Genomic DNA, 27,339 nt, shown 5'->3' on the forward strand with positions numbered 1-27,339 from the left:
TTTAGTGGTGGTGGGACTACAACTTCCAGCAGCTCCTACCTATTTGATTTTATGCATTCTGGATTAAAGGCTCTTCACTGTACCTGGCTGTTGCATAGCCTGTCCTGATCTATCCCCCCACACATGTACGTGAGTCCACAGTAAAGTCCCCTCTCCATTTCCTTCATTTCTGCTGTGCCAAAAAGACAGTAATTTAATATTGGTTACTTCAGGCCTGCGCTATGCGCTTCTCCCCGGAGGCCCATCGTTCTAAGCACATAACGAACTCGGAAGTCAGAAAACTTTCTGATCTTACTCCGACCTGAGCTTAAAGGAAGCTGACATCTTCAGTCTATTCCTTGATGAAAGCAGAGATTATATGACGCTTGCTGTCGAGGAGCATTTATGTTAGGCAGACTATGGTTTGGCAAGTACAGGTATAGAACGGTATGTTTTTAGAAGGGGGAACTCATATTACAGATAGCTGTTACCCTCCATGCTCTCTCTCAGGCATACTGCAGAGCCAAGATAGGCTGGTGACACACAGTATAGGCTTTAGTATGATATTTAAGATATTATGTTATATTGCACTATATATATATTTATATATCTTGCAGTTGTGCAGGCTTTCTAATCTACATAAAAACCTTTACTCTAATAACTTGCCTAGTTAAAGGGAACCTGTCACCCCCCGTGGCGGGGTGAATGACGCCCGACCCCCCGCTAGAGCCCCAGATACTTACCCCATCTCGCCAAGTCCCGTTTCTGGAGCCGTCATTCTCTATGGGCATCGGACCCATCTCAGCAGCGGGCACGCCGGGCTTCAGACGGGGATATCTCCGTCCCGGGACCAGCTCCAGGAACGGGACTTGGCGAGATGCGGTAAGTATCCGGGGCTCTAGCGGGGGGGTTGGGCGGCCTTCACCCCAACACGGGGGGTGACAGGTTCCCTTTAAATAGCTCAAATTCACTATAGCCCACTGGATCTATGATAGATTCTAAGTTACATGCACTTGTCAAATAAGGCCATCTCATTTGTACAAAGAGAGTTAAATAAGGACTTTTTAGAAGGGGTTGCATATAAAATTAAAGAGGGGGGCTCAATAATGCACATAGCCGTACCCACTTTGAGCCGCCTTTCATTCTGCAGAGCTAAGATACACTGGTAACACACTTTGTTACAGGTTACAGAATGTCACCCGAGGACTCACTGACATTTTTGGGGACATTTACTGAATGTAGTTGTATTGCACAAAACCTATAGGCCATTGTTTATATAGTTGATTTAAGGTATATGCACTGAACAAATCCAAGCCCTCCCCAAGCACCACTCAGCAGACATGGGCCAGATCTGTTCTTGTGGGTTATTACTTAGCAGAATGCGAGGGGCTGATCTCCAGCAGCTGATAGCTGTTTGGCTCTGGACCCCCGCCGCCCCATACTACCGGCCTCATTCAGACTGTGGGGGTTACGGGGAGGTGAGCTGTTTGCTTGACATAGACCAGGTGCAAAGCCTCATCCTGTGTTCTCTCCACAGCCGCACAGAAACTCTGCCATCTGCTGGGCATGAACGTCATGGAGTTTACCCGAGCCATCCTCACTCCACGCATCAAAGTGGGCCGGGACTACGTGCAGAAGGCGCAGACAAAGGAGCAGGTGAGCCGAGGCTCTGTCACAGGCACGATGCCAGCGGAGGAAGCTGTGAACCGGGCACCGGTCTGCCCTGCCGCTGCAACACAAATAGTCTGGTGTTTATATACCTGAGGTTATCCAAACACACATACACATTGGAGACTTAGATATTTAACCTTAGATTTTATCCAATAGAAAGTATATGGCACTGAATTTACCAACGTTGTCAGAGCTCCAGGGATGTTTGCACTTAATTAAATGATGTTTGAGTTGGAGGAGCTCTTATATACAGATCATGTCTTATAGGAACCCTGACCCTGTTTTATCCTTTTTTTTTTTTTTTCAGGCGGACTTTGCCATAGAAGCTTTGGCCAAAGCTACCTATGAGCGGCTCTTCCGCTGGTTGGTTCATCGGATCAACAAGGCTCTGGACCGGACCAAGCGCCAAGGAGCCTCCTTTATCGGCATCCTGGATATCGCCGGCTTCGAAATCTTTGAGGTTAGTTTATATTTGAGGTGAAGTGGGGGTAGGGGGGTTGGTTGCATTAAACCCCTCTTGACATCATAAAGCTGGGAAGCTTGTACGCAGCGGTCTCGGGCAGAGCCTGATCCATACATGGCAGGTTCTGGTTGTTTATTACTGCTGAGACCCACTCTGTCAGTAGTAGCCATGTCTTCTAGTGGTGACAACCTTGTCTTTCAATCAAACCTTTTCTACATGATGCAACAAAGAGCCAAGATGAAAGCGCTTAGTACTACTATGTTAGGTTAAAGGGGTTATCCAGCGCTACAAAAACATGGCCACTTTTGCCCCGCTCTTGTCTCCAGATTGGGTGGGGTTTGAAACTCTGTTCCATTGAAGTAAATGGAGCTTAATTGCAAACCACACCTGACCTGGAGACAAGAGTAGGGGGGAAAGTGGCCATGTTTTTGTAGCGCTGGATAACCCCTTTAAAAAAAAAGGGGTCCCAGGCAAAAACAGATTGATGCCCTAGCCACAGGGATAGGTAATCAATCACTGATAGGCTGGTTGTCCCCTGCCAATTAGCTGTTCAGGTCTGTACTACAGAGCGGCCGGGACAGGAAGCAGTTGTCTCCAGTCACTGTAGTGTTTGGACCTGGTTACTGCAGCTTGGATTCTATTCACTTTAAATAGCAGCTGACTTGTCATGGCTACACAGTGAATGGAAACAATTGCTTCTGGCCCTGTTCACTGTGTACTGCAGGTGGTGAACAGCTGATTGTCCTTGGCACCCCACCCATAAGTGACTGATGAGCTGTACTGTTGATAGGACATCTATACGACTATACTTTTCCCATTTATTATATGAGAACAAATAAATAACATAAGATGTATCATGGCATCCAGAAATAACCTGCTGAATGCCACTAGAGAAGAAAAACAATCGCTGCAATCTGAGGCAGTGTTTTGCCACAAGGACAGAACCCTCACAATGCGGCAGAATTGCTGCTTTTCATCCTATTTCACCATTTGTAGGTATGCAGTAAAATGAAGCGTGTCATTAAAAAGTACAACTTGTCCCATAAAAATGTGGCCCTGTTGATGAAAAACAAAGTTATGGTTCTTGGAAGTCAAAGAGGAAAAAAAATTGTCAGATTCTCCAAGGGGTTTATTTGATGTTGAATTGTTGCTCCCGAGGTCAGTCATTTGTTAGTGATTTGCCCCAGTTTGATGAGGACGTCACCGGTGGAGGATTCATGACTCAGGATTCATAAATAGGTGCTGTGAGGTGTTACATCATTCATAATCCAATAGACTAGATTACAGGACATAAATCTTGGTATCATGAACTGGAGAGGTCACACTGTGCCAGGGCCCCTGAATATTAAATATAAAGAATATAATAAGTAATGCAAATATATTTGATTTTCTGTTACTTTCACAAAGGTCTATTTGTATCCAGAAAATCTTATGTTTCCCTGCTGCCTGTACAGACCAAGAACAATGTATTGAACAATGGCCGTTGTTTGATACGGCCATTGAAATAATGAGCATATCAGTTATTTCCAGTCATTGTGGATTGATCACAATTTTCACTGCAAAGAACGGCCATTGTTTGGCACCCAATAAAGCAGCCGTTGTTTGCACGTTGTGTGAACATAGCCTTATATTGTAGGTAAATTGCTGATAAAAAATTTTATGATCTGGTCTGAGCTACCGGGGCTGGGGCTGGTTCCTGTCTGTATTATGCTGACCAACTCTCAGAAACCATCAGATTTATGAGAGCAATCTGCTTTTCTCCATTAATGTCGCCACTGAATGATCCTTCTGTTTTGCAGCTGAACTCCTTTGAGCAGCTCTGCATCAACTACACGAACGAGAAGCTGCAGCAACTCTTCAACCACACCATGTTCATCCTGGAGCAGGAGGAGTACCAGCGCGAAGGCATCGAGTGGAACTTCATCGACTTTGGCCTAGACTTGCAGCCCTGCATTGACCTCATTGAAAGACCGGTAAGCCCTGCAGCCTACTCCGCTTAACCCAGCATTGGTTTTGTACTAGAAAGACGTGATCATCTTTGATGCCATTATTCATCTACTATGTGTATTAATGCCCCATCTGATGATGTGTGTATGTGTTGTGTGCAGGCTAACCCTCCCGGGGTCCTGGCTCTGCTGGATGAAGAGTGCTGGTTCCCCAAAGCCACAGACAAGACTTTTGTGGACAAGCTGGTCCAGGAACAAGGCACCCACTCCAAGTTCCAGAAGCCACGGCAGCTGAAGGACAAGGCCGACTTCTGCATCATCCATTACGCAGGCAGGGTGAGTCACTGTACCGCATTGTGGTGATTATATTGTGTGGACCTGTGCTATTCTGTCTGCTCATAGAGCATCATTCTAAAGGTAGCTTCACACGTATCGCTGCTGATTTTCTGCTGTGGATCCGCAGCAGACTAGACTAAATGAATGAACACAGCATCAAATCTGCTGCGGATCCGCAGCAGATTCTACAGTGCGGATTTAATGCTGTGTTTATTCATTTAGTGAAATCAGAAAATCAGCTGCGTTACGGTACGTGTGAAGCTACCCTTAGACAGGATTCCCCAAAATGTGGTTCTCCAGCTGTTGCAAGACTACTACACCCATAATACACAGAAAGCCTTTGGCTGTAAGGCATGATGAGAGCTGTAGTTTTACAACAGCTTGAGTGCTATATTTAAAATCAGTATTGACATTCAACATGTTATCAATTGTGTTAATTTGGCTTTGTCGTCTTGCATTGTGGGAAATGTGGTGTTTCCACCAGAGTAGATCATAGCATTAGTAGGGAAGCTCAGCTGTTGGGGTCTGTACTAGCAGACAATCTTTAATGTAGCTTTGGATGTGACTGGAGCATAAGACGTGATAATATTGGTCTGCTGTCTGTTTCCTGTTAATCATATTCAGTTTTCACCCATAGGTGGACTATAAAGCAGATGAATGGCTCATGAAGAACATGGATCCCCTGAATGACAACGTGGCCACCCTGCTCCACCAGTCCACAGACAAGTTTGTGGCTGAGCTCTGGAAGGATGGTACGCCCCCACACCACCATTTCTGTATACCCTAATGGTTTGGCAGACAGAGAATATTTTATTGTCTCGTCCTCTGCGGACTCTGATCAATTCTTGTGTCTTCTTTCGCATGCCTAGACATACAGACAGTCCAGAGAGCTTCCTTTTATGACCACTTATGTGGAGGTGATTGTATAGATGTAGTCAGCTTCTTAGCGTAGCCTGCATACTAGGAGAACAGTAAGGAATAGACTGCGCCCCATAGAAGGCAGAGAAGACTTTGCATAGGACACTGATGATGATAACCTCCTTCTTTTGCTGCTTCTATCCTATTGTTAGCAACTTTCTCATTTACATGTTAATTTCTTGACCATTTTCCAAATCTCTGTTGCTGTCAGTGAATGGAAATGTTCCTATTAACCTTCAGATTGAAGTGCTTCTCATATTAATGTGCTGCAGGCTTGTTACTGTGTATCATTGCCCTTATAATTTATCAGGATAGGCGTTCTGTCACTGATAATAATGGATGTTTCTATTCACTGATGTTTAGAGATCTTATTGTATATTGTAGAACACCCCTTTAAGTTGTCCTTTCCTCTTTTTGTAGTTGATCGTATCGTCGGCTTGGACCAAGTGGCTGGAATGACGGAGACAGCGTTCGGCTCTGCATACAAAACCAAGAAGGGCATGTTCAGGACCGTGGGGCAGCTGTACAAGGAGTCGCTGACTAAACTCATGGCAACGCTTCGTAATACCAACCCCAACTTTGTACGCTGTATAATCCCTAACCACGAGAAGCGGGTGAGTGTGCCCAGTGATAGCATGACTCCAGAGCCTACTCATACTCTGCTATATCTTGCCATATTATCAGTTTTTAGATGCAATACAGCTGAATTAGGCTTTTCGTGAGGGCGTTTTCTGACTTTTCATTTCACCACATATGCCTTGGCTAGATCATTAATGTGTCAGGGTCAAGTGTCAGGGGCAGGTCAAAGTGTGGGCAAATCCTGTGCTAGATGTCATTGATTAAAACAAATTTATCACTTTCTGGAGAACTTCCTTAGGTGATATAGTTGTGGTATGATGCCCCCTTGTGGTCAGTACTAGGATTAACAACCAAGAGTTCGTTAAAAAAAAAAACTTTGCAAGACTTATGACCTGTAATGCATAATTCAGGGCAGTGATCTAGTAATAATACTTTGTATCAGTTATGTCTACACTGTTCCTTTAATGTTGCAGAACTTCACTGCTGTAATTACTTTAGCGTCTGTTCTCTAATGTGATGTATACGACCCTATTCTTATGTCTGATACAGGCTGGTAAGCTGGACCCCCACTTGGTGCTAGACCAGCTCAGGTGTAATGGTGTCTTGGAAGGCATCAGAATCTGCCGACAGGGATTTCCTAACCGGATCGTCTTCCAGGAGTTCAGACAGAGGTAATGGAAACATGGTTGTTAATGGCTGTTAAGGGTTAAGGGCTTGTTAAGGGCTGAAACTTTTTTTTTTTTTTCATTAACAATTCAAAAAGAAAAAGACAAACTGTTAAGGCAAACATGTCTGGAATATAACATAGAAATCAAGCGGTGGCATGGTTTTGAGAATAGCATGGCTTGTTCTTCACACCAAGTCAACTACTGTGTTACATTTTTTTTTCCTCCTCTAGATATGAAATTCTGACTCCTAACGCCATCCCTAAGGGGTTCATGGATGGGAAGCAGGCTTGTGAACGGATGGTAAGAAAGAGTACTTTACAAAGTGACAATCTTATGTTACTATCTATGGTTTATATGCTTAGGATTGTTACATTTTGCTACAGATCCGCGCTCTGGAGTTGGATCCAAATCTTTTCCGTATTGGCCAGAGCAAGATCTTCTTCCGTGCAGGTGTGCTGGCGCACCTGGAGGAAGAGCGGGACCTGAAGATTACCGATATCATTATCTACTTCCAAGCAGTCTGCAGAGGCTACATAGCTAGAAAGTGAGTGTTGGAGCCCCAGGATATTGCTACCTGTTAACATTGTGTCATGTGGCCCTGAGCTGTTAAATTGCAGTCAACAGAAGTAGGAAAGTATTTTATTGTTTCCTGTGTTTGGCACTTAAAGCTGCCATGTTGTCCAAGTTTTCCCATGTCACCTTACAATTGTACTAGCATCATAAATTAAAATGCTTTTTATGTTTAGCGTCCCCTCTAGTTAGTTCACATGAAGTAACACATGGGCTCCTCCATCTCTTAGGGCCTTTGCCAAGAAGCAGCAGCAGCTAAGCGCCCTGAAGGTCCTACAGAGAAACTGTGCGGCCTACCTGAAACTGCGGCACTGGCAATGGTGGAGACTGTTCACCAAGGTGAGTCCTCCTTTTTACCTGTATTCAGGTTCGGTCTCCAGCGCCATCTTCTCTGCATCTGTGGACACTTCTCCTGTTGGTTTTGTAGGTAAAACCACTGCTTCAAGTTACCAGACAGGAAGAAGAACTTTTGGCCAAAGATGAAGAACTATTAAAGGTGAAAGAGAAGCAATCTAAAGTTGAGGGGGAACTTGTGGAGATGGAGAGAAAGCACCAACAAGTAAGATATATATATATATATATATTTATAGAGGTCATCTGGTGTATGGACATTTACATGGTAGTAAAGTCCTAGTAGCGATGCTGTGTCATTGTGGCCTCCTCACCTCTGTTCTCATCCTGTAGCTGGTGGAGGAGAAGAACATTCTCGCCGAGCAGCTCCAAGCTGAAACAGAGCTGTTTGCAGAAGCCGAGGAGATGAGGGCCCGTCTCGCTGTAAAGAAACAGGAACTGGAAGAGATTTTGAGAGATCTAGAGATCCGCATGGAGGAAGAGGAGGAGAGGAACCAGGTCCTGCAGAATGAGAAGAAAAAGATGCAATCGCACATCCAGGTATAAAAACCAACCGATCCTTCCCGTAGGATAATAGTAAGAGTCAACCATGTTCTCAGTCACCACATAAGTGCTAGAATGATACCTCTATACTGGTACTGAATAGATTAGCCAAAAAAATAGCATAAACAATAGGCCACCACTGTTGCATATAAAGGCTACTAAATTAGTGTAAATAAGTGGATATTGGCCTGAGCCGTGATACTACCTCAATATAGCCCAAACGTATAACCAAAAAAAACAAAATTGAGTATTGTAGCAAATAATTTTATTTAAATCATGTTAAAATACAGAAAAAAAGAGAAAAATGAATCAACACTTATAAAAACAGGGTGGCAATCCTTGAGAGATTTCACGTATACATAAATATATAAGAGCAATATAGGAGCAATTCATAAGAAAGAACACTGGGACCGGGTATAAAGTGCTATGTGCAAAGAATTTTGTTACATGGGGAACAAAACCCCTATATCTGATGTAAACACCCTTCCCACCCCATATAAGAATCGCTCTTATTACCAATAAATCACAAAGTCCGCTCGCTCTCCAGGACGCCACCACCCCTTTGACGCGCGTTTCGTGTCCTTCGTCCGGGGGTAATGACGTAGCTCAATATCAAACAATCACGTGTGGCTCGGCAGCGCATGAACGCCGCATACCCACTTCCTGTCACAACCGGGTCACTCCCCGGAAGTACGTCATGACTCCCGGTCACGTGACCCATCACATGATCGCGGGAATCAGCGTCGTTCCGGGTTGCCGAGCAACCACAGCAGTGGGTTCCGTGAGTGGAGACGGGCATGCGCATCACCAGGTATCTGAAAATAGGAGCAGGAGGGATATATGCAGCTCTGTCCCTGTTACAAAGTGACCAGTGCATGTCAATGTGCTGAAAACGATGATATACATCCATAACATTGTGCAAGTTACAAAAGTTTCACAACGCAATTAAAGTGACTTATGCATAAATACTACATAATACCTTTGAGAACTAAAAATATAATTATATAAAAATATGGAAATAAATAACAAAAAATAAAAGATAATAATAATAGTGGCCAGTGTAGTGACTATATCAAAAATATATATGTGCATGATATATATGAAAAAATTAATAGATAATGTAAATACATAATGTATTCAAAAAGAAAAGTGTATAAAGTGCAATGTGCTAAAAAATATACATTCTATGATGTGAAAATAAATAAAAATAATAAACACACGTGAAAACAATCGCACTTAGTACGTGAATAAATCATCCGATACTGTGTCAAAAGTTAATGTGCAATACCAGACTGAAAAACACCATGAAAAACAAAAAACGCATGAAAAACGCATAAAAAAAAAAGAAAAATTCTGTGATAACGAGGAACGGAAAATATTGTTACAGATGGTTTCTCCTCCTGCTGCAATTAACAGTTCACTTGCTCATGGCCACATGATTATTTCATCTATAGATTCGAGGATCCTACAAATCACAAAAGATTAAAAATTAGTCCATCATAAAAACTTAAACATACAACATTACTTCTGCTAAAACCATAAAGAAAAAAGAAAAACACATATGAGGGAACTGAAACCTACTGGAGGAAAGGTGCGAAGTTCAGAGCCTCATTGAGTCCCATCGGAGCCATTGTTTTGAGTTTCCATATCCATTTTACTTCTTTTTGTGCCAGACGATTCGTTACATTACCACTACGGATTCCACTGTTAATTTTGTCTATGCCCTTCACCTTCAAAAGACGGGAGTTACAATCATGGAATTTCTTAAAATGTCTTGCTATCGATTTCATTTTATTCCAGTCAGCTTCATTACGTGCCAATTCAATATCTCGCATATGTTCGCGAATTCTTACCTTCAACTCGCGGCTCGTTAATCCAATATAAATCTTCCTACAAGGACACATTGCGTAGTAGACTGGGTTTCTTTTCCGGTTAGTGGATTTTAGATAACAAATTTTTTAGATTACTGGCTCGTCTTGCGGTAATAGATGGAGTAGTTGGTAAATATTTTCTCAAAATTGGATCTGCCATTAAGACTGTCCAATGCTTTCCAATTATTTCTCTCATTCGAGACCAATGACTGTGATAGTTTGTTACATATCTTACTTGTGTATCCGTCTTCCTCTCCGTCACTGTATGTACCAGTCTCTGTCGATTAGTTTTCTTTGCTCTCATATAGGCCCGGTTTATTGTTCGTTTACCATATCCTCGGTTCCGAAACCGCTCCTTAAGTTCTTCTGCTCTTTTCTCAAAGTCTTCATCTGTGGAACAAATGCGTTGTATGCGTAAGAATTGTCCAATTGGTACGTGATGAAGTTGCATGTAGCAAAGAATTGACAGATGTTGGCTCACGATAGACGTCTGTCTGCAAAAAACCACAATCGTCTTTTTTAATCATGATGTCCAAAAATTCCATTTCATTTGCATCATATTTGTAGGTAAGATGGATATTGCGTGAGTTCCTATTCAGCGTGTCCATAAATTGTTTTAAGTCGTCCGCTGTTCCCTGCCAGATCAGGAATATATCATCCATGGGGTGGTGGCGTCCTGGAGAGCGAGCGGACTTTGTGATTTATTGGTAATAAGAGCGATTCTAATATGGGGTGGGAAGGGTGTTTACATCAGATATAGGGGTTTTGTTCCCCATGTAACAAAATTCTTTGCACATAGCACTTTATACCCGGTCCCAGTGTTCTTTCTTATGAATTGCTCCTATATTGCTCTTATATATTTATGTATATGTGATATCTCTCCAGAATTGCCACCCTGTTTTTATAAGTGTTGATTCATTTTTTCCTCTTTTTTTCTGTATTTTAACATGATTTAAATAAAATTATTTGCTACAATACTCAATTTTTTTTTTGTTTTATGGTACTGAATAGAACACACAATAAATATATTAATATCCCCCCCCCCCCCCCATCACCCCTAATATGGTGTCAGTTTCCAGCTGTACACCGGTCTTGTAGAGTGTGATTACAGTACAGTTACATATAATGATGGCTCTAATTGTGCTAGTTCACCATTTGTGTCTTTTTCATCCAACTCTGATCTGATCTTCTGGCCGCTACTTGTCTAAGTTTTCCACACTTTTCCAGCACCTTCCCCGCCTTTTCTCCAACTACGGTTCCCGTGTCTGCTGCTGTGCGTTGTTTCCTTATAACTAAAGTTAATTCCAATAAAATAGTGCCTCTCAATGTAACAGTGCTCTGTAGCAGGATTACCACAATACTTAAGCTTCTATGTAGTTCTAGTGTCCCCTTTCGTGTCAAACAGTAATATTGCCTCTACAAAAGGAAGGGAAAAAGAGTATTCACCTAAACCCTTTCACACAATACCAATGCCTTTAGTTGTCATGGTCCAGGTAGGTAGATCACAGTATAGGGCTGTGTTAAGTCTTCTAGGCTGCAGGTTTTAAAGTGCTATCTAATATATTACCTGCCCATTAGATGATTTACATTCTTAAATATTACCAGATGGCTCAGTGTGTTCATTTTCCCTGTTTAAGGATCTGGAGGAACAGCTGGATGAGGAGGAAGCAGCTCGGCAGAAGCTACAGCTCGAGAAAGTGACGGCAGAAGCTAAAATAAAGAAGATGGAGGAGGATATTCTGCTGCTAGAGGACCAGAACTCCAAGTTTATAAAGGTGCGGTGCTGCTTGGATCCTGTAGTTGTAGATATCTGGAGAGAAGACTCTTTTTTTAGTAGCTTAAACATTACTTTGCTTTATCAATATTATACTCCTCTAGAGATGCTTTAAATTACACTCCATTCACATTATACTCCTCGCAGTGCTGTATACAAGAGTGCAGCACATTGTAGGATCTATCAAGTATGTTGTTAGGGGGTAAGTGGCAGCTAGCAGTATTCTGGTAGCAGCTTTTGATGTGAATGGAGTAGATTTTACACCGCTTGAGATCAGGACAAGCTGCTAAATAAAGAAGAATGTGTGAAATGGTTTGACAGGGTTTGTAATCTCTGAGTATTTTTTCAGGAGAAAAAGTTAACGGAAGAGCGGATTGCAGAATGCACAGCGCAGCTCGCTGAGGAAGAGGAGAAGGCCAAGAACCTGGCCAAGCTAAAGAACAAGCAGGAGATGATGATCTCTGATCTGGAAGGTAACGTGCCAAGATTTCTGGAACCTTCTATTACTGGATTCAACCTCCAGATTTACTTACTTTTGTGTCTATTACTTTTTTTTTTTTCTTTTAGAGAGGTTAAAAAAGGAGGAAAAGACCCGCCAGGAGCTCGAGAAGGCCAAACGGAAGCTTGATGGGGAGACCACTGACCTACAGGACCAAATAGCTGAGCTGCAGGCACAGATTGAGGAACTTAAGTTACAGCTGGCCAAAAAGGAAGAGGAGCTGCAGGCTGCATTGGCAAGGTGACATAAGAGATGACATATACACCATATCTGTGGCTGTCCCAGACCACCCTAGAGGGGACACACTAGCCGTGTCTATCTCTACTTCTTAGACTCGTTTAGTGATTTTCTTTGCTGTTCTCCTCTTGCACACAGAGGGGATGATGAAGTGGTTCAGAAGAACAACGCTCTGAAGTTGGTGCGGGAGCTGCAGGCACAGATCGCAGAACTACAGGAAGACCTGGAATCAGAGAAGGCTTCCCGAAACAAAGCTGAGAAACAGAAGAGAGACCTAAGTGAAGAGCTGGAGGCCCTGAAGACTGAGCTGGAGGACACGCTGGACACTACGGCCGCACAGCAGGAGCTAAGGTACTGTCAATGTGAATGCTGGACATGTCGTCTGTCAGTGTTAGAGGACCTGTCTGCCGTGACATTGATGTATGGTTCATCACAATGATATCTGATACCATATAACAAGCCCTACACCTGTCCCAGTTTGGATGTTCAGATCATGTCTGAAAAAGAGAGTGTCTCCATTTATCAACTTCTTTGGGAAGTTTACTTTGACTGCCTAACCTCAGAATATTCCATTAAAGGGGTTATCCAGGATTAAAAAAAATACAGCTAGTTATTTGCAAAAACAGCGGCACCCCTGTCCTCTGGTTGCGTGTGGTATTCACTCAAATGCTGCAAAACCACGCTCAAACTGAGGACAGGGGAGGTGCTGTTTTTGGAAGAAAGCAGACATGTTTTTTGAGCTTGGATAAACCCCTTTAACCCTTAGGGGACACAGCCAGTTTTCATTTTTCCCTCCTCGTGTATATAAGGCCATAGCGCCTGCATTTTTCCACCTAGAGACCCAAATGAGCCCTTATTTTTTGCGCAACTAATTGTACTTTGCTATGGCAGATGTAATGTTTGCCTAAAATGTGTAAAAAAATTATATGTGTGGTGAAATTGAAAAAAAAAAATGTTTTTTTTTTTTAATTTGGGGGAGGGGGGGGGGGTTTACTCCGTTCGCCCTGGGGTAAAACTGACTCGTTATATATGTTCCTTAAGTTGTTACGATTACAACGATATGTAACATGTATAACTTTTATTTGATTTGATGGCTTGTAAAAAATTAAAACCTTTTAAAGAAAATATATGTTCCTTAAAATCGCTCCATTCCCAGGCTTATAGCGCTTTTATCCTTTGGTCTATGGGTCTGTGTGAGGCGTCATTTTTTGCGCCATGATGTGATCTTTCTATCGGTACCTTGATTGCACATATATGACTTTTTGATCGCTTTTTATTACAATTATTCTGGATTTGAGGCCAAAAATGCGCAATTTTGCACTTTGGGATTTTTTTGCGCTGACGCAGTTTACCGTGTGAGATCAGGAATGTGATTAATTAATAGTTCGGGCGATTACGCATGCGGCGATAGCAAACATGTTTGTTTATTAATTTTTATTTATTTTTATTTATAAAATGGGGAAAGGGGGGTGATTCAGACTTTTATTAGGGGAGGGGATTTTGTGTTATTAAAAATACATTTTTCTTTTACTTTACACATATACTAGAAGCCCCCCTGGGGTTGGGGTTATTCCCCCTGGGGGACTTCTAGTATCTGCACTCTGATCTCTCATAGAGATCCATGCAGTATAGTTATACTGCATGAATCCATGAGATCGGTGTTCTATTGCTTTTGGCTGCTGCAGCCAAAAGCAATAGAATGCCGAGTCGGGATCAGCACCATTACGGCGCAGACCCCGGCCCGGGATGGATGCGGGGATGGCCCCCCCCCCCCCCCGCGCAATCGCGCCGCAGGGGGGCGATCCCCCCACTAGACCACCATGGATGGATATGAGCAAGTATTTAGAAGCAGCTGTCAACTTTGACAGCTGCTTCTAAGTACTTAATTAGCGGGCACGGCGATCGGACCGTGCACACTAATTGCCGCAATCCCGGGCTACATGCGGCACCCGGGATCGCGGCAGTTCAGAGGGGGATCGCCGCATGACCCCCCTCTGAACTCCCATAGCGGCACGAGGACGTTGAGTAACGTCCTGGTGCAGCTATGGGTTAAGGTTTGATCTGTGGAGTCTGACATCTGGGACACCTGGCAGTCTGCAGAATGGAAGAGACCACGGTACTCAAGGAAATGCTGTATCCACTTTTTTTTATACACAGATAAGCATCTCAGTCCTATTCACTTGAAATAAAATGTAATTCATTTGTAGGACGAAACGTGAGCAGGAGGTGGCTGAACTGAAGAAAAGCATTGAAGAAGAGACTAAGAATCATGAGGCCCAGATCCAGGAGATGAGGCAGCGGCAGGCCACAGCCTTGGAGGAGCTTTCAGAGCAGCTGGAACAAGCCAAGAGGGTAAGAAGATGGTGGAGACAGGAGCGCAGCTGGTTTACATCCATGGCTTTTCATTCTGTAAAATAGTTTCATTCAACATTAAATGTTACTACTTGACCGCAGTTTAAGGTGAATCTAGAGAAGAACAAGCAGACCTTGGAGTCTGACAACAAGGAGCTGGCCGGGGAGGTGAAGGTCCTGCAGCAGCAGAAAGCAGAGTCCGAATACAAGAGGAAAAAGCTGGAGGCGCAGGTGCAGGAGCTCCACGCCAAAGTGTCCGAAGGGGACCGGCTCCGGGCAGAGCTTGGGGAAAAGACCAGTAAGCTCCAGGTACTGTCTCCAATGTATAGGTTCTCTATTCTAGGTACCCTCACTACTTACATGGCAGCCACCTCCCGATGGGGTACATAAAAGTTGAGAACTTAATATCCTAGGTGACTTCCTAAGGGCCTGTTCACACAGAGCAAAAGAGGAAGAATTGCAAGCAGAGCCCGCACCACGGACACCGCTTGAAATTCTTCCTGTTCCATTATTTCGATGTTATTTTTTGTGCGCCTCGCTCTTGCTCTGTGTGAATAGGCCCTAAGTTTTTTTTTTTTTTTAATTCTTATGATTTTAAATTCTTTTCATAATATCATGCCTCATAGAGCACAACGTCTGTACTTCCCCATGTACAAGAATATGACTGCTGTACTATAACACCAGTCCCTTCAGTGATGGAGATAGTAATTCATTTTGTTCTGTTTATTTTCTAGAATGAGTTGGATAATGTCTCTAGTCTGCTTGAGGAAGCAGAGAAAAAGGGTATTAAGCTGGTGAAGGATGTGACCGGCCTGGAGTCCCAGCTGCAGGATACACAGGTAGGAGTCTGTAAATATATACATTAGTATATGGACTGTGCTGCCCATCATCGTGAGAGTCTAATTAGTTTCCTGTATAATATATGGATGTAAAGACTCTGATGTTGGAGGATGGAGATGACCGCTTCTTCTAAATAAAGAATTGATCCTCATCTGAGTGGATCCTCATTTGAGTTGTGTGGATCCGCTCAATGTCTCATTGCTGGCTCCTAGACCCGAATAAGGTTTCTTCAGGCCTGATCTAGTACCGGCACTTATAGAAGATGATTAGCTCTACAAGATCTGGTCTGAAACCTTGTTACCCTCCTTACAGGCTTCAGCCTGTCTGCAGATTCTGCTTCTAAAGAACAGTTTTTCTATTTTGGCTCTTTTAGTTTTGCTGCCCAGCTGCCATCATCATTTGTGTCCTTTATCAACCAGCATTGCTCAGGAGCTTGGTTTAATGCTGTAATGTGATCTGTAAAGAAGCTCAACCAAGTGTAACATATTCATCCCCGGTTAGGAGCTGCTCCAAGAGGAGACGCGACAGAAGCTGAACCTCAGTAGCCGCATTCGACAGCTGGAAGAGGAGAAGAACAATCTACAGGAGCAGCAGGAGGAAGAGGAGGAGGCCAGGAAAGCCCTGGAGAAGCAGATCATGACCCTCCAAGCACAGGTAAGGTCATAGTCAGGTGGTGGGCACAGAAGTATCTGTGTATGGCAGCAATTTCTGCTCTTACTACGTCCTTGCTCTTTTTTTTTTTTTCCCACCCTGTTTAGCTTACTGACGCTAAGAAAAAGGTGGAGGATGATGTAGGAACTATAGAAGGTCTGGAAGAGGTCAAGAAGAAGCTGCTTAAAGACATGGAGTTGGTGGGTCAGCGCTTGGAGGAAAAAGGCCTGGCCTACGAGAAGTTGGAGAAAACGAAAAACAGACTTCAGCAAGAGTTGGATGATCTGATGGTGGATCTGGATCACCAGAGGCAAATCGTGTCCAACCTGGAGAAGAAACAGAAGAAGTTTGACCAGGTGGGTTTGCTGTGTCAACATTGGAGCCATGTTGTTCTCCTCAGAAGGTGAGTGTATAGAATGAGAGTTTTATCATCTTCTCTTTGTCACTGCTTTCAGCTTCTTGCCGAAGAGAAAAACATCTCTGCCCGATGTGCTGAAGAACGTGACCGAGCAGAGGCCGATGCTCGGGAGAAAGAGACCAAGGCCCTCTCTCTGGCCAGATCCCTCGAAGAAGCACTGGAGGCTCGAGATGAGTTTGAGAGGCTGAACAAGCAGCTGAGAGCAGAGATGGAAGACCTCATGAGCTCAAAGGACGATGTTGGCAAGAATGTGAGTACTATTTAGTCTATGGGTCTGTGTGAGGGCTTGTTTTTTGAAACATGATCTGTGGTTTTTGTCGGTACTATGTTTGCATGCAAGTGACTTTTTGATGACTTTTTGTTCTTTTATTTGATCCGAAATCTACCTTATTTTGTATCTTTCCACTATTACACTGTTGACCGTGCAGGATAAGCAATCTGGTAATTTAATAGTGTGAATGATTCCTTATGCTCAGATAGCAAATGTTATATATAATGTACAGCTGTATTTCTCAAATAATTGAGTATACTGTAGATACGGCGCTTGTATGGCAAGTTGTAGCTCGCTGCTATGGATGTTGGTTAGGGATAGACCCCTGCTTCCCAAAATAAGCATTAGTCTTAATATTATATATACATCCAGCGCATCTACCTAAACCCTGGTGTAGTCAGTGTGATCGTAATATAGAATCACTTACTGTAGTCCGCAAGAAGAGATGCACTTCCATTCATTAGTTTAGTTAGTTCAGTATAATGATTATTCGAACTGGGAACTAGCCCCGGCCGGCGGCATAGTTTGTACCAGCTTTGCCGTTCCGTTAATGTTTAGTGTAGATAGAAGAGATAGGGGTGCACAACAGAAGTAGTTGGTGCTAATCACGGACGGACTTTTCATCCAAGTATAATCCAATATAAAGAATCCGAAAGCACTCGTTTTCATATGCATAAAGTGTTCACAAGTTTATTAACAGCGTGAAAAAAGGCAAGGCCAGGAAAATAACAATACTTTCTTTAGGAAAACAATTTTGGTTTATGGCGACAGTGGACGTTTTGACCCTATCCAGGATCTTTCTCAACGTCACTGTGGAGAAAAAATACGTACGTAAGTAACCAGTAATTCTCGATAATTGATATGAATAGAGTCCTAGATGGAATGAAGTTATGTCTCAATATGTGTGTAAGTACACTACAGTGGTATACATCATGTGAACCTGAGTTATAGTCAAATGACGGTCTATGATGTTGAAAATATGTATACTGTAGGTTGGATATAGAGTGGAATAACATGTACATAACATAAGAACATACGTGGCGGGATGGATACAGTACAGTACAGATACTACAGAGAGACGTATTTGTAAATGCATGACATGCCAAAAATAAAAACAAATGAAAAGCATACTACCTACAGTAGGACCCCTAAATACCTATCCTTCCATAAGCACAGCTCCAAAATATATACCTAACAAAAGATAACAATGCTGGACAATGATTCCAAATATACCAAAAAAATCTCTTTATTGATTACATAGCAAAGATAAGAACAGTTCAAATTTAAAAAAACAGGAAGCAAGTACATACATTGGAGGGATGGTGGGCAAACAACAAATTAATAATATGTACAAAAATGCATTAGTAGCTATATGTATATAATATATGGTTATGTGGTGGGAAAAACAGATGGAAAACAGAAAAGGGAACTAAGAAGAGGAAACAGGGCCACAAGGAATAACACAATACTTGTAAATAGGTAAGAAAGTCCACATATGGGCCCCAATTGGTAGCTTCACATGACCAGTTAAAACACCTCACCACATGGGCTCAAAATAGAGCTATTGCCCAACACCACCACTCACCACAAATGAAAAGCAGATAAAAATGAAAAGCACTATAACAGGCTGCATGTATAGGACAAGTAATGACCTATATCAAGCAAACAGTATAGAGCAATGATCGGTCACATATGCATAGGTAAATAGTGTATGGCATGCTGTAAGTCTGTGGGCAATAGCATGCTGGAATACACAGGGGGACACATGACCAGTTAAAACACCTCACCACATGGGCTCAAAATAGAGCTATTGCCCAACACCACCACTCACCACAAATGAAAAGCACTATAACAGGCTGCATGTATAGGACAAGTAATGACCTATATCAAGCAAACAGTATAGAGCAATGATCGGTCACATATGCATAGGTAAATAGTGTATGGCATGCTGTAAGTCTGTGGGCAATAGCATGCTGGAATACACAGGGGGACACATGAGGAGGATGGAGTAGCCAGAGTAGTGTGTACTTACACACATATTGAGACATAATTTCATTCCATCTAGGACTATTCATGACATTTCACGTACCCATATATCAATTATTGAGAATTACAGCTTACGTACGTATTTTTTCTCCACAGCGACGTTGAGAAAGACCGAAACGTCCACTGTCGCCATAAACCAAAAATTGTTTTCCTAAAGAAAGTATTATTTTCCTGGCCTTGCCTTTTTTCACGCTGTAAATAAACTTGTGAACACTTTTTGCATATGAAAACGAGTGCTTCGGATTCTTTATATTGAATGTTTAGTGTGGCGTCACAAGATTCCACTCCGTAGTGGAATTTTTTTTTTTTTTTTTTTCTTTTCCTATATTTTCGAAAAGTTATACATTTTTTATTAACCTATGGTACTTGGTGAGCAGTCATTCTATTGCTCTTACAGATTTTGCACTGCATTGATCCATTGGATCAGTGCTGTATTGGTTCAGCCTCCCAATAACACCATGATGTAACTGTATACCTTTGTGCAGGAAGGAGGTACTGTATGTGTGGGTTTGTGGTCACTCCCGACAACTGCTCACTTTCTTACTTTCGCAGGTTCATGAGTTGGAGAAGTCTAAGCGCACTCTCGAGCAACAGGTGGAGGAAATGAGGACTCAGCTGGAAGAGTTAGAGGATGAGCTTCAGGGCACAGAAGATGCCAAGCTTAGACTGGAGGTGAACATGCAGGCCATGAAGGCGCAATTCGAGAGGGACCTCCAAGCCCGCGATGAACAGAATGAAGAGAAGAAACGTATGTTGGTGAAGCAGGTGAGTGAGGATGAGGATGCAGTCATCTAATGGGCCTTATACAGGAGCATCTATACAAGATAGAGTCTTACTGCCTTTGCTTCTCCTAGGTGAGAGAAATGGAAGCAGAGCTGGAAGATGAACGCAAGCAGCGAGCTCTGGCTGTTGCCGCCAAGAAGAAGTTAGAAATGGATTTGAAGGATCTAGAGTCACAAATCGAGGCAGCAAATAAGGGCCGGGAAGATGCCATCAAGCAGCTCCGTAAACTGCAGGTAATGTCACATGATGATGGACACAGAATGGAGGGCAAGGTGACCCACCCAATTCTAATAGGCTAAAAAGTTTCTGTGTGTTGTCAGGCTCAAATGAAGGATTACCAGCGGGAACTTGAAGAGGCGAGAGCTTCTCGAGATGACATCTTTGCTCAGTCAAAGGAGAATGAAAAGAAGTTGAAGAATCTTGAGGCAGAAATTCTCCAACTCCAAGAGGTAACTCATCATAGGACGGTCTATGAAAACCTGTATGCCAAGTGCAGAGTTTGAAGTGTAGAGGTCTTTATAGACTCAGAAGCCGCTTCATTTGCTTCCTGTTAACCATGTCTCTTCTAATGTCCACAGGAACTTGCAGCTTCTGAGCGATCCAGACGTCACGCAGAGCAGGAGAGGGATGAGCTGGCGGATGAGATCTCCAACAGCACCTCAGGAAAGTAAGTCCGATTTACAGATTGTGTTGGTTCAGTAATGTTTGTGTGGTAGCGATCACATCTGGGTCTTCGCTGGACATAGACTTGACCTTCTTATCATTGACAGATCTGCCCTCTTGGATGAGAAAAGACGTTTGGAGGCCAGGATCGCCCAGCTTGAGGAAGAGTTGGAAGAGGAGCAGAGCAACATGGAGCTTTTGAATGACCGATTCCGCAAAACCACTCTCCAGGTAAGTGAACAACCTTGATCTCCACATTGTAGCCATGGCAGGGGGTTAGGATATTATTTTTGGTGATACTTGTCTGTTGTCCTCCACGGAAGACAATGAATATCGTATTTTTTTTTTCCATTTGAAAAATGGACTAAAATAAAATGGCCGGCTAAATAATCAGGTCAAAGGTCTTCATCGAGATATAAGCATAGTTTTAGTAAGTAGTGTCCACATTTGTTTCCATCACTAGGTTGACACTCTGAATGCCGAGCTGGCCGGGGAGCGCAGTTCAGCCCAGAAAAGTGAAAACGCTCGGCAGCAACTGGAGCGACAAAACAAGGAGCTGAAAGCCAAACTCCAGGAATTGGAGGGGACTGTGAAATCAAAGTTTAAAGCCACTATTGCCACTCTTGAATCAAAGATCTCACAGCTGGAGGAACAGCTGGAGCAGGAGGCCAAGTAAGTATTTATGGGGTGCCATGTCCATCAATGGTTAATACAGTCAATGTAGAGATCTGGAAGGAACATGATGCGTCATACGTGAATGTAAAGACAAGTTACCTGTGTATCTCTGATCTGATTTCTGCATCTCTTCCCACAGAGAACGAGCCGCATCCAACAAGCTTGTGCGCCGAACAGAGAAGAAACTAAAGGAAGTCTTCATGCAGGTGGAGGATGAACGGCGACATGCTGACCAGTACAAGGAGCAGGTACATATGTGATGCTCGGATCACCATTACTTGGTTAAATCTTCACAAATATACTAAATAAATCCCTGGTTAATTTTACAGATGGAAAAAGCCAACGTCCGCATGAAACAGCTGAAGAGGCAGCTGGAAGAAGCAGAGGAGGAAGCCACTCGTGCAAACGCATCAAGGCGCAAGTTGCAGCGGGAGCTGGATGACTCATCCGAGGCCAATGAGGGTCTGATCCGTGAAGTGTCCACGCTAAAGAACAGGCTGAGGTGAGAGAACCAAACTGGGGTGGGTGGAGAGAGAGGAGCTTTCAGTGGACCGATAGCTGTCATAGCTGTGACCTTACAGATAAATCTGTCTGTGTAAACAAACCATCAGGGTCCTTTTACACACACAGATATCTTACAGATTATCTGACAGATTTTTGAAGCCAAAGCCAGGAACAGACTGAACAGAGAACAGGTCATAAAGTAAAGACTGCGATTTATCCTTTTTTCAATCCATTCCTTTCTTTGGCTTATAAAATCTGTGTGTGTAAAAGTGTGCCAATCACACTTCCTGATATCTCTGGCACACTTATGGACAATGAATGGCAGCAGTGCACATACTTGACCACCTGTTCATTCATCTTAAGTGGGGTTCAGGATCTCTGAGGTCAGATGCCCTCAGTCATACACTTAATCCCTATCAACAGAATAAGTGATAATGGTTGCAAAACCCCTTTAAGATTGCAAAGTTTCCTGTATCGGGAAGCGTTCTTCTATGTAACCTTTTACCAATGGTATCTGAATGTTACTAATAATGCTATGTTACCTCTTGCAGGAGGGGTGGTCCCATGTCCTTCTCAACATCTTCTAGCCGCTCCGGTCGCCGTCAGCTCCAGATAGAGGGCGCGTCCCTTGATCTTTCGGATGATGAGACGGAGAGTAAAACCAATGAAGTCAATGAGACATCTGCTTCTTCCCCAGCTGAGTGACTTCCTTCCCCAGCATTCCTCTGCCCGAGCCAGGGCCGCCTAGGGAGCAAGAATGAAGGGACATTAAACTGCTCGTAGAAGCACCAAGGGGTCAGCTCGTCTGGAGGAGTCTGTATCGCTCTTCTCTCCAGACAGCTTTGGCCGCTCTTATGCTAAAACACAAATCCGTTTTGAACCAGTTTCCTGCAGAATTTCTCGATTTCTGCAGGATTGAGGTGAAGACTACCTTCCTTCACCCCCATACACAGAAGGCAGGCATCAAAGAGATTTTACTTATTCCAACTCTACATTTCCTTTAAAGGCGTCTGTTTTAAGACCTTTTTGCTTTTTCTTTATAGCATCATGTGGCTAAACATAAAGCCTACACTACATGTCCTTATCCCATGTGGGCGATGACGGGGGTGAAGGGAAGATGCGCGATTCCTCCTCCCCCATGCATGTTGTATCAGGTCCCTTTCTATTCCAGTCTGTGGTGGACTGCAGAACAAGAAGTTTCTTGACTAAACTGTGAATCTGCCAGATTTTATCATGTCTCGGTAACTGTAGGAACCGGGCCGGGCACAGACTCTACACCCGGCACCAGCTATTCCGCATTCTGCCAACACTGTGACGTTGGTAGCTTGGATTAATTCTATCCAAATTGCATTTCAATTAGCGATTAGCACTTTGTTCAGATCCCACTTGCAATTTTTAAAAACCTAAAAAAATGTAAAAAAAAATATTTAATGACATAAACGGTGCCTTAGACACTTAGTCAATTGAGAAATTAAAATACATATCCACTTCTCCCAGCAGATCGAACGAGATTATCACGTTACTGTGCATTATATCACTAGGAAGTCCTATCCAGAAGTCAGTATTACTCGGAACACGTGCTGGAAATATCATGTTTTGTTTTTTGTTTTTTTAATTTGTATTAAAAGCTTCATGCTCTCTGGGTGTAGGAGGGGTGATGTCGCCCCCTCCTGGACCACTGAGGGTTAATACAGGTTATGTGTGCGCATAAATGTCTGTCTTATTATTATTATTATATTTTTTTTTAATACGTAACAGCTGCCGAAATCACCCGCCCATTCCTCCCAGGATCTCCCTTTTTCCCCTCACCCCCGTGTATATCCCATATTTCTAGACAACGAATTTTGTAAGACAATAAACGTATTCATTATAGAATTTGCCTTGACTGTCTGGTTGTGTTGCATCTATGACCAGTATACCTAGTACATTGTGAGAACAAATGATAAATAGCTCCATCATGGGGTGGGGGTCTTTTTTACGTGGTTTAGTCTTTGGATGGGAGGCAGCACAAAAATGGAGGGCACCAAAAAGAACCATGTCTCTTCTATAGCCACATCATTTTGCTTAGGGTACAGGGTATGGCCGCCTTTCGACTGAAATCGACTCAATTCACTAAAGGGGTAAATGCCCCTTAAAGGGATTATCCAGCGCTACAAAAAAATGGCCACTTTTTCCACTACTGTTGTCTCCAGTTCAGGTGCAATTTGCAATTAAGCTCCATTTACTTCAATGAAACTGACTTTCAAAACCCCACCCAATCTGGAGACAACAGTAGGGGGGGAAAGTGGCCATGTTTTTGTAGCGCTGGATAATCCCTTTTAAATTTCGGTGTGGGGACAAGAACAAAGTGGCCAAGATGGAGGAGAGAGACCACATAGATTCATTGGTACCAGACTTAGAGGGTTCTGTGGGGGTGGTATAAAAAATAGAAAACCTATAATACTAACCCTCTCCGGTCTTCTTTAGCTGCCACACCTATATTTTTGGTCATCTGCTGCTCTCTACTCCTCAGGCCTACTCAGCCAATCAGTGGCCACAGCAGTGTCCCACCTCATTCAAGAATTGGCAAAGCAGACAGGACCTGTGGGGTCTGGACAGCACAGAGCTCTGAAGCAGCAGAGGAGCAAGAGTGGTCAATGTGGTTCATGGAGGTTGTACTACCACAAAGAGTCCAATAGGGGTCTCTGTTTTCCTGTCACAGGTTCCAGTTGCTCTTTACAATGCACCACTGCTGATTTTGATGCAGCTTTGTGAGCCCCAAAGCCAGAAGTGTATCTGAAGGGAAGTAGAGACCTTTCCTTTGTGTTCCTTTTCGTTCATAAAACCTTCAAGGTGCAGTTCAAGAAACTGCACGAACAATTTGCATAGGCATCCTCTAGTGTGAGCCCAAAGGGAATGGAAATGCTGGGGATCTGGGAGCAGAAAATCATATATAAAATCCAAGGTTACATCTACGCTGCATGCACTGGTGTGTAGCTGGGCCCAGTTTGTTCATCACACTGTGGGAGAATGTGGATTTTCTGGACAGACGAGTTGTGGGCCTAGGGCACAGCAGACCCCCAAGCCACGCCTCTTTGACACTGTAGCACAGTATAAAGTGCATTTTTCTACATAATGACACTGACATAACAGTACAGATCTTTATTCTAGCTCTGGCCACATAAACACATCCCTTGTCCCGTCTGCAGCTACTGGCGGGACTTAGGGCTGGGCGATATAAACGATATGCCAAAATATCGTCATCAATTCGGTTGACGATATAGATTTTTGGCATATCATCATATCGCGATACATGCCCACGGAGCGGTAGTGAATAAGCTTCTCACTTACCGCTCCGTGGTACCGCGCTGCAGGGCCTTCCGTTCACGCATCGTCAGCGCGCTAGCTGACGATGCGTGTGACGTCAGGTCTCTCCCAGTGCATGCTGGGAAGAAGACGCGCCCCGTCTCGCCTCGCGGACTCCATCAGCCAGCCCTGGAAAGGTAAGTAGCAGAGGGGTCGGGGGTGGCAGATGGCTTGGCATGGGGCTGATGATGGCCCTGGCTGGGGGGACATGATGGCTGGCACATAGGGAAAACTGAGAGGGGGGGATGACTGGCACTGGGGGGGGGGGGGCTGATGACTGGCAACGGGGGGCTGATAACTGGCAAAGGGGAAGGCTGATGACTGGCAAGGGGGGTGATAACTGGCACAAGGGAGGGCTGATGACTGGCACAGGGTGGGCTGATGCACACACACAAAAAAATTGATATATCGTGATATATCGTTATATCGTGCATGCATCAAATTATATCGTGATATAAATTTTAGGCCATATCGCCCAGCCCTAGCGGGACTACACATGTATGTCCACAGACCCCTTCACCCAATTTTTTTTTTTTTTTGTGGCACAGATCCCAGCCAAGACGCATCCCTAACATGTACGAATCTATGTTTTGGGCCATAGAAATTAATGGCACTTTAATAGATACACAGCTTGTTTGCTATGGGTTATGAATCTAATTAAAGGAAACTCCAAAGGTAATCTAGTTTAATTAGACTAGATTCTGCTTACGAGGATCTTAACAGCTGACTGGTTATCCAGTGAAAATCTTTCTTTTCCTTTCAGATCAACTGGTTTCAGAAAGTTATATAGATTTGTAATTTACTTCTATTTATTAATTTCAAGTCTTCCCATACTAACGAGCTGCTGTATGTCCTGCAGGAAGTGATGTTCCTGTCCGAGACTTGAACTGTCCAGAACAGTAGCAAATCTCTATAGAAAACCTTTCCTGTTTTGGACAGTTCCTGACATGGACAGAGGTGGCAGCAGAGAGCACTGTCAGGCTGAAAAAGAAAACATTTCCTGCAGGACATACAGCAGCTGATAAGTATGCTCGTCCCCACGTGCTCCTGCTCAATTCTCCGCCCGTGCCATAGACCACATTCTATTGCATGGATTCTGCCATCTGCACAAAGAATTGACATGAATTTTATGAATGTTGGTGGTGCTTTTACACTCGTGGTAGCATGAGATGGACTCTACAACCACACAAGTGGCTCAGGTAGTGCAGCTCATCCAGGATGGCACATCAATGCGAGCTGTAGCAAGAAGGTTTGCTGTGTCTGTCAGCCTAGTGTCCAGAGGCTGGAGGCGCTACCAGGAGACATGGAGGAGGGCTACAACCCAGCAGCAGGACCACTACCCTTTGTGCAAGGAGGAACACTGCCAGAGCCCTGCAAAATGACCTCCAGCAGTCCACAAAAGTGTACGTGTCTGCACAAACTAATAGAAACCAACATCCACAGATGGGGGTTGTGCTCACAGCCCAACACAGTGCAGGACGCTTGACATTTGCCAGAGAACCCCAGGATTGGCAATTTCGCCACTGGTGCCCTGTGCTCTTCACAAATAAAAGCAGGTTCACACTGAGCACATGTGACAGACGTGACAGTCTGGAGATGCCCTGGAGAGCATTCTGCCTGCATCTTCCTTTAGCATGACTGGTTTGGCAGTGGGTCAGTAATGGTGTGGCATTTTTTCGGAGGGTCACACAGCCCTCAATGCTCTCACCAGAGGTAGCCTGACTGCCATTAGGTACCGAGATGAGACCCTCAGACCCCTTGTGAGACCATATGCTGGTGCGGTTGGCCCTGGGTTCCTCCTAATGCAGGACAATACTAGACCTCATGTGGCTGGAGTGTGTCAGCAGTTCCTGCAAGATGAAGGCATTGAAGCTATGGACTGGCCACCTAATCCCAAGACCTGAATCCCATTGAGCACATCAAGTTGAGCAACAAGTATGTTTTAACATAAAAATTTGATTTAAACAATAGGTAATTTTCTCATGACACATTCTTTTAAAAGTGTCATAGTCATTGCCAAAAACTTTTAACATGTAATAGAGACATACAAAAAAACAGAAGGTGCAACAGCAACCCACAGGTGCAAGGGCCTGTTGGCTTGCACTTCACCCATGTCCCAAGGGTGCTATAAAAAGAGATTAGGGACCATGTCTCGAGGACGCCTTAAAGGAGAAATCCAGTGAAAATCTTTATTAAAGTATTGTATTGCCCCCCAAAAGTTATACAAATCATCAATATACACTTATAACGGGAAATGCTTATAAAGTGTTTTTTTCCCCTGCACTTACTACTGCATCAAGGCTTCACCTCCTGGATAAAATGGTGATGTCACGACCCGAGTCCCAGAGCAGTGCGGACTGTGGCTGCTGGAGAGGATGATGGCAGG

At 43.6% G+C, this 27,339-nt stretch overlaps 1 protein-coding gene across 2 annotated transcripts in view; it reads left to right on the forward strand.

The window, feature by feature from the left end:
* The window catches only part of MYH10 (myosin heavy chain 10), a 74,899-nt gene extending 51,416 nt beyond the window's left edge, over positions 1-23,483 (forward strand). For both annotated transcript variants that reach the window (XM_069952593.1, XM_069952594.1), the window contains 31 exons: positions 1,517-1,635; positions 1,958-2,110; positions 3,913-4,086; positions 4,222-4,395; positions 5,033-5,147; positions 5,734-5,927; positions 6,442-6,563; positions 6,791-6,860; positions 6,944-7,104; positions 7,361-7,469; positions 7,558-7,689; positions 7,815-8,021; positions 11,533-11,670; positions 12,019-12,142; positions 12,237-12,408; positions 12,544-12,756; positions 14,613-14,757; positions 14,860-15,066; positions 15,492-15,596; positions 16,099-16,251; positions 16,356-16,604; positions 16,704-16,916; positions 19,536-19,748; positions 19,838-19,999; positions 20,087-20,215; positions 20,345-20,433; positions 20,537-20,660; positions 20,893-21,101; positions 21,244-21,352; positions 21,434-21,606; positions 22,160-23,483. In XM_069952593.1, coding sequence (XP_069808694.1) covers positions 1,517-1,635; positions 1,958-2,110; positions 3,913-4,086; positions 4,222-4,395; positions 5,033-5,147; positions 5,734-5,927; positions 6,442-6,563; positions 6,791-6,860; positions 6,944-7,104; positions 7,361-7,469; positions 7,558-7,689; positions 7,815-8,021; positions 11,533-11,670; positions 12,019-12,142; positions 12,237-12,408; positions 12,544-12,756; positions 14,613-14,757; positions 14,860-15,066; positions 15,492-15,596; positions 16,099-16,251; positions 16,356-16,604; positions 16,704-16,916; positions 19,536-19,748; positions 19,838-19,999; positions 20,087-20,215; positions 20,345-20,433; positions 20,537-20,660; positions 20,893-21,101; positions 21,244-21,352; positions 21,434-21,606; positions 22,160-22,313 — 4,811 coding nt within the window. In that variant the 3' untranslated portion in view covers positions 22,314-23,483. The remainder of the gene's footprint in view (positions 1-1,516; positions 1,636-1,957; positions 2,111-3,912; positions 4,087-4,221; positions 4,396-5,032; positions 5,148-5,733; positions 5,928-6,441; positions 6,564-6,790; positions 6,861-6,943; positions 7,105-7,360; positions 7,470-7,557; positions 7,690-7,814; positions 8,022-11,532; positions 11,671-12,018; positions 12,143-12,236; positions 12,409-12,543; positions 12,757-14,612; positions 14,758-14,859; positions 15,067-15,491; positions 15,597-16,098; positions 16,252-16,355; positions 16,605-16,703; positions 16,917-19,535; positions 19,749-19,837; positions 20,000-20,086; positions 20,216-20,344; positions 20,434-20,536; positions 20,661-20,892; positions 21,102-21,243; positions 21,353-21,433; positions 21,607-22,159) is intronic.
* Positions 23,484-27,339: the final 3,856 nt, after the last annotated feature.

This window comes from Dendropsophus ebraccatus, chromosome 14 (genome assembly GCF_027789765.1).
Source record: "Dendropsophus ebraccatus isolate aDenEbr1 chromosome 14, aDenEbr1.pat, whole genome shotgun sequence".
Lineage (NCBI taxonomy): Eukaryota > Metazoa > Chordata > Amphibia > Anura > Hylidae > Dendropsophus > Dendropsophus ebraccatus.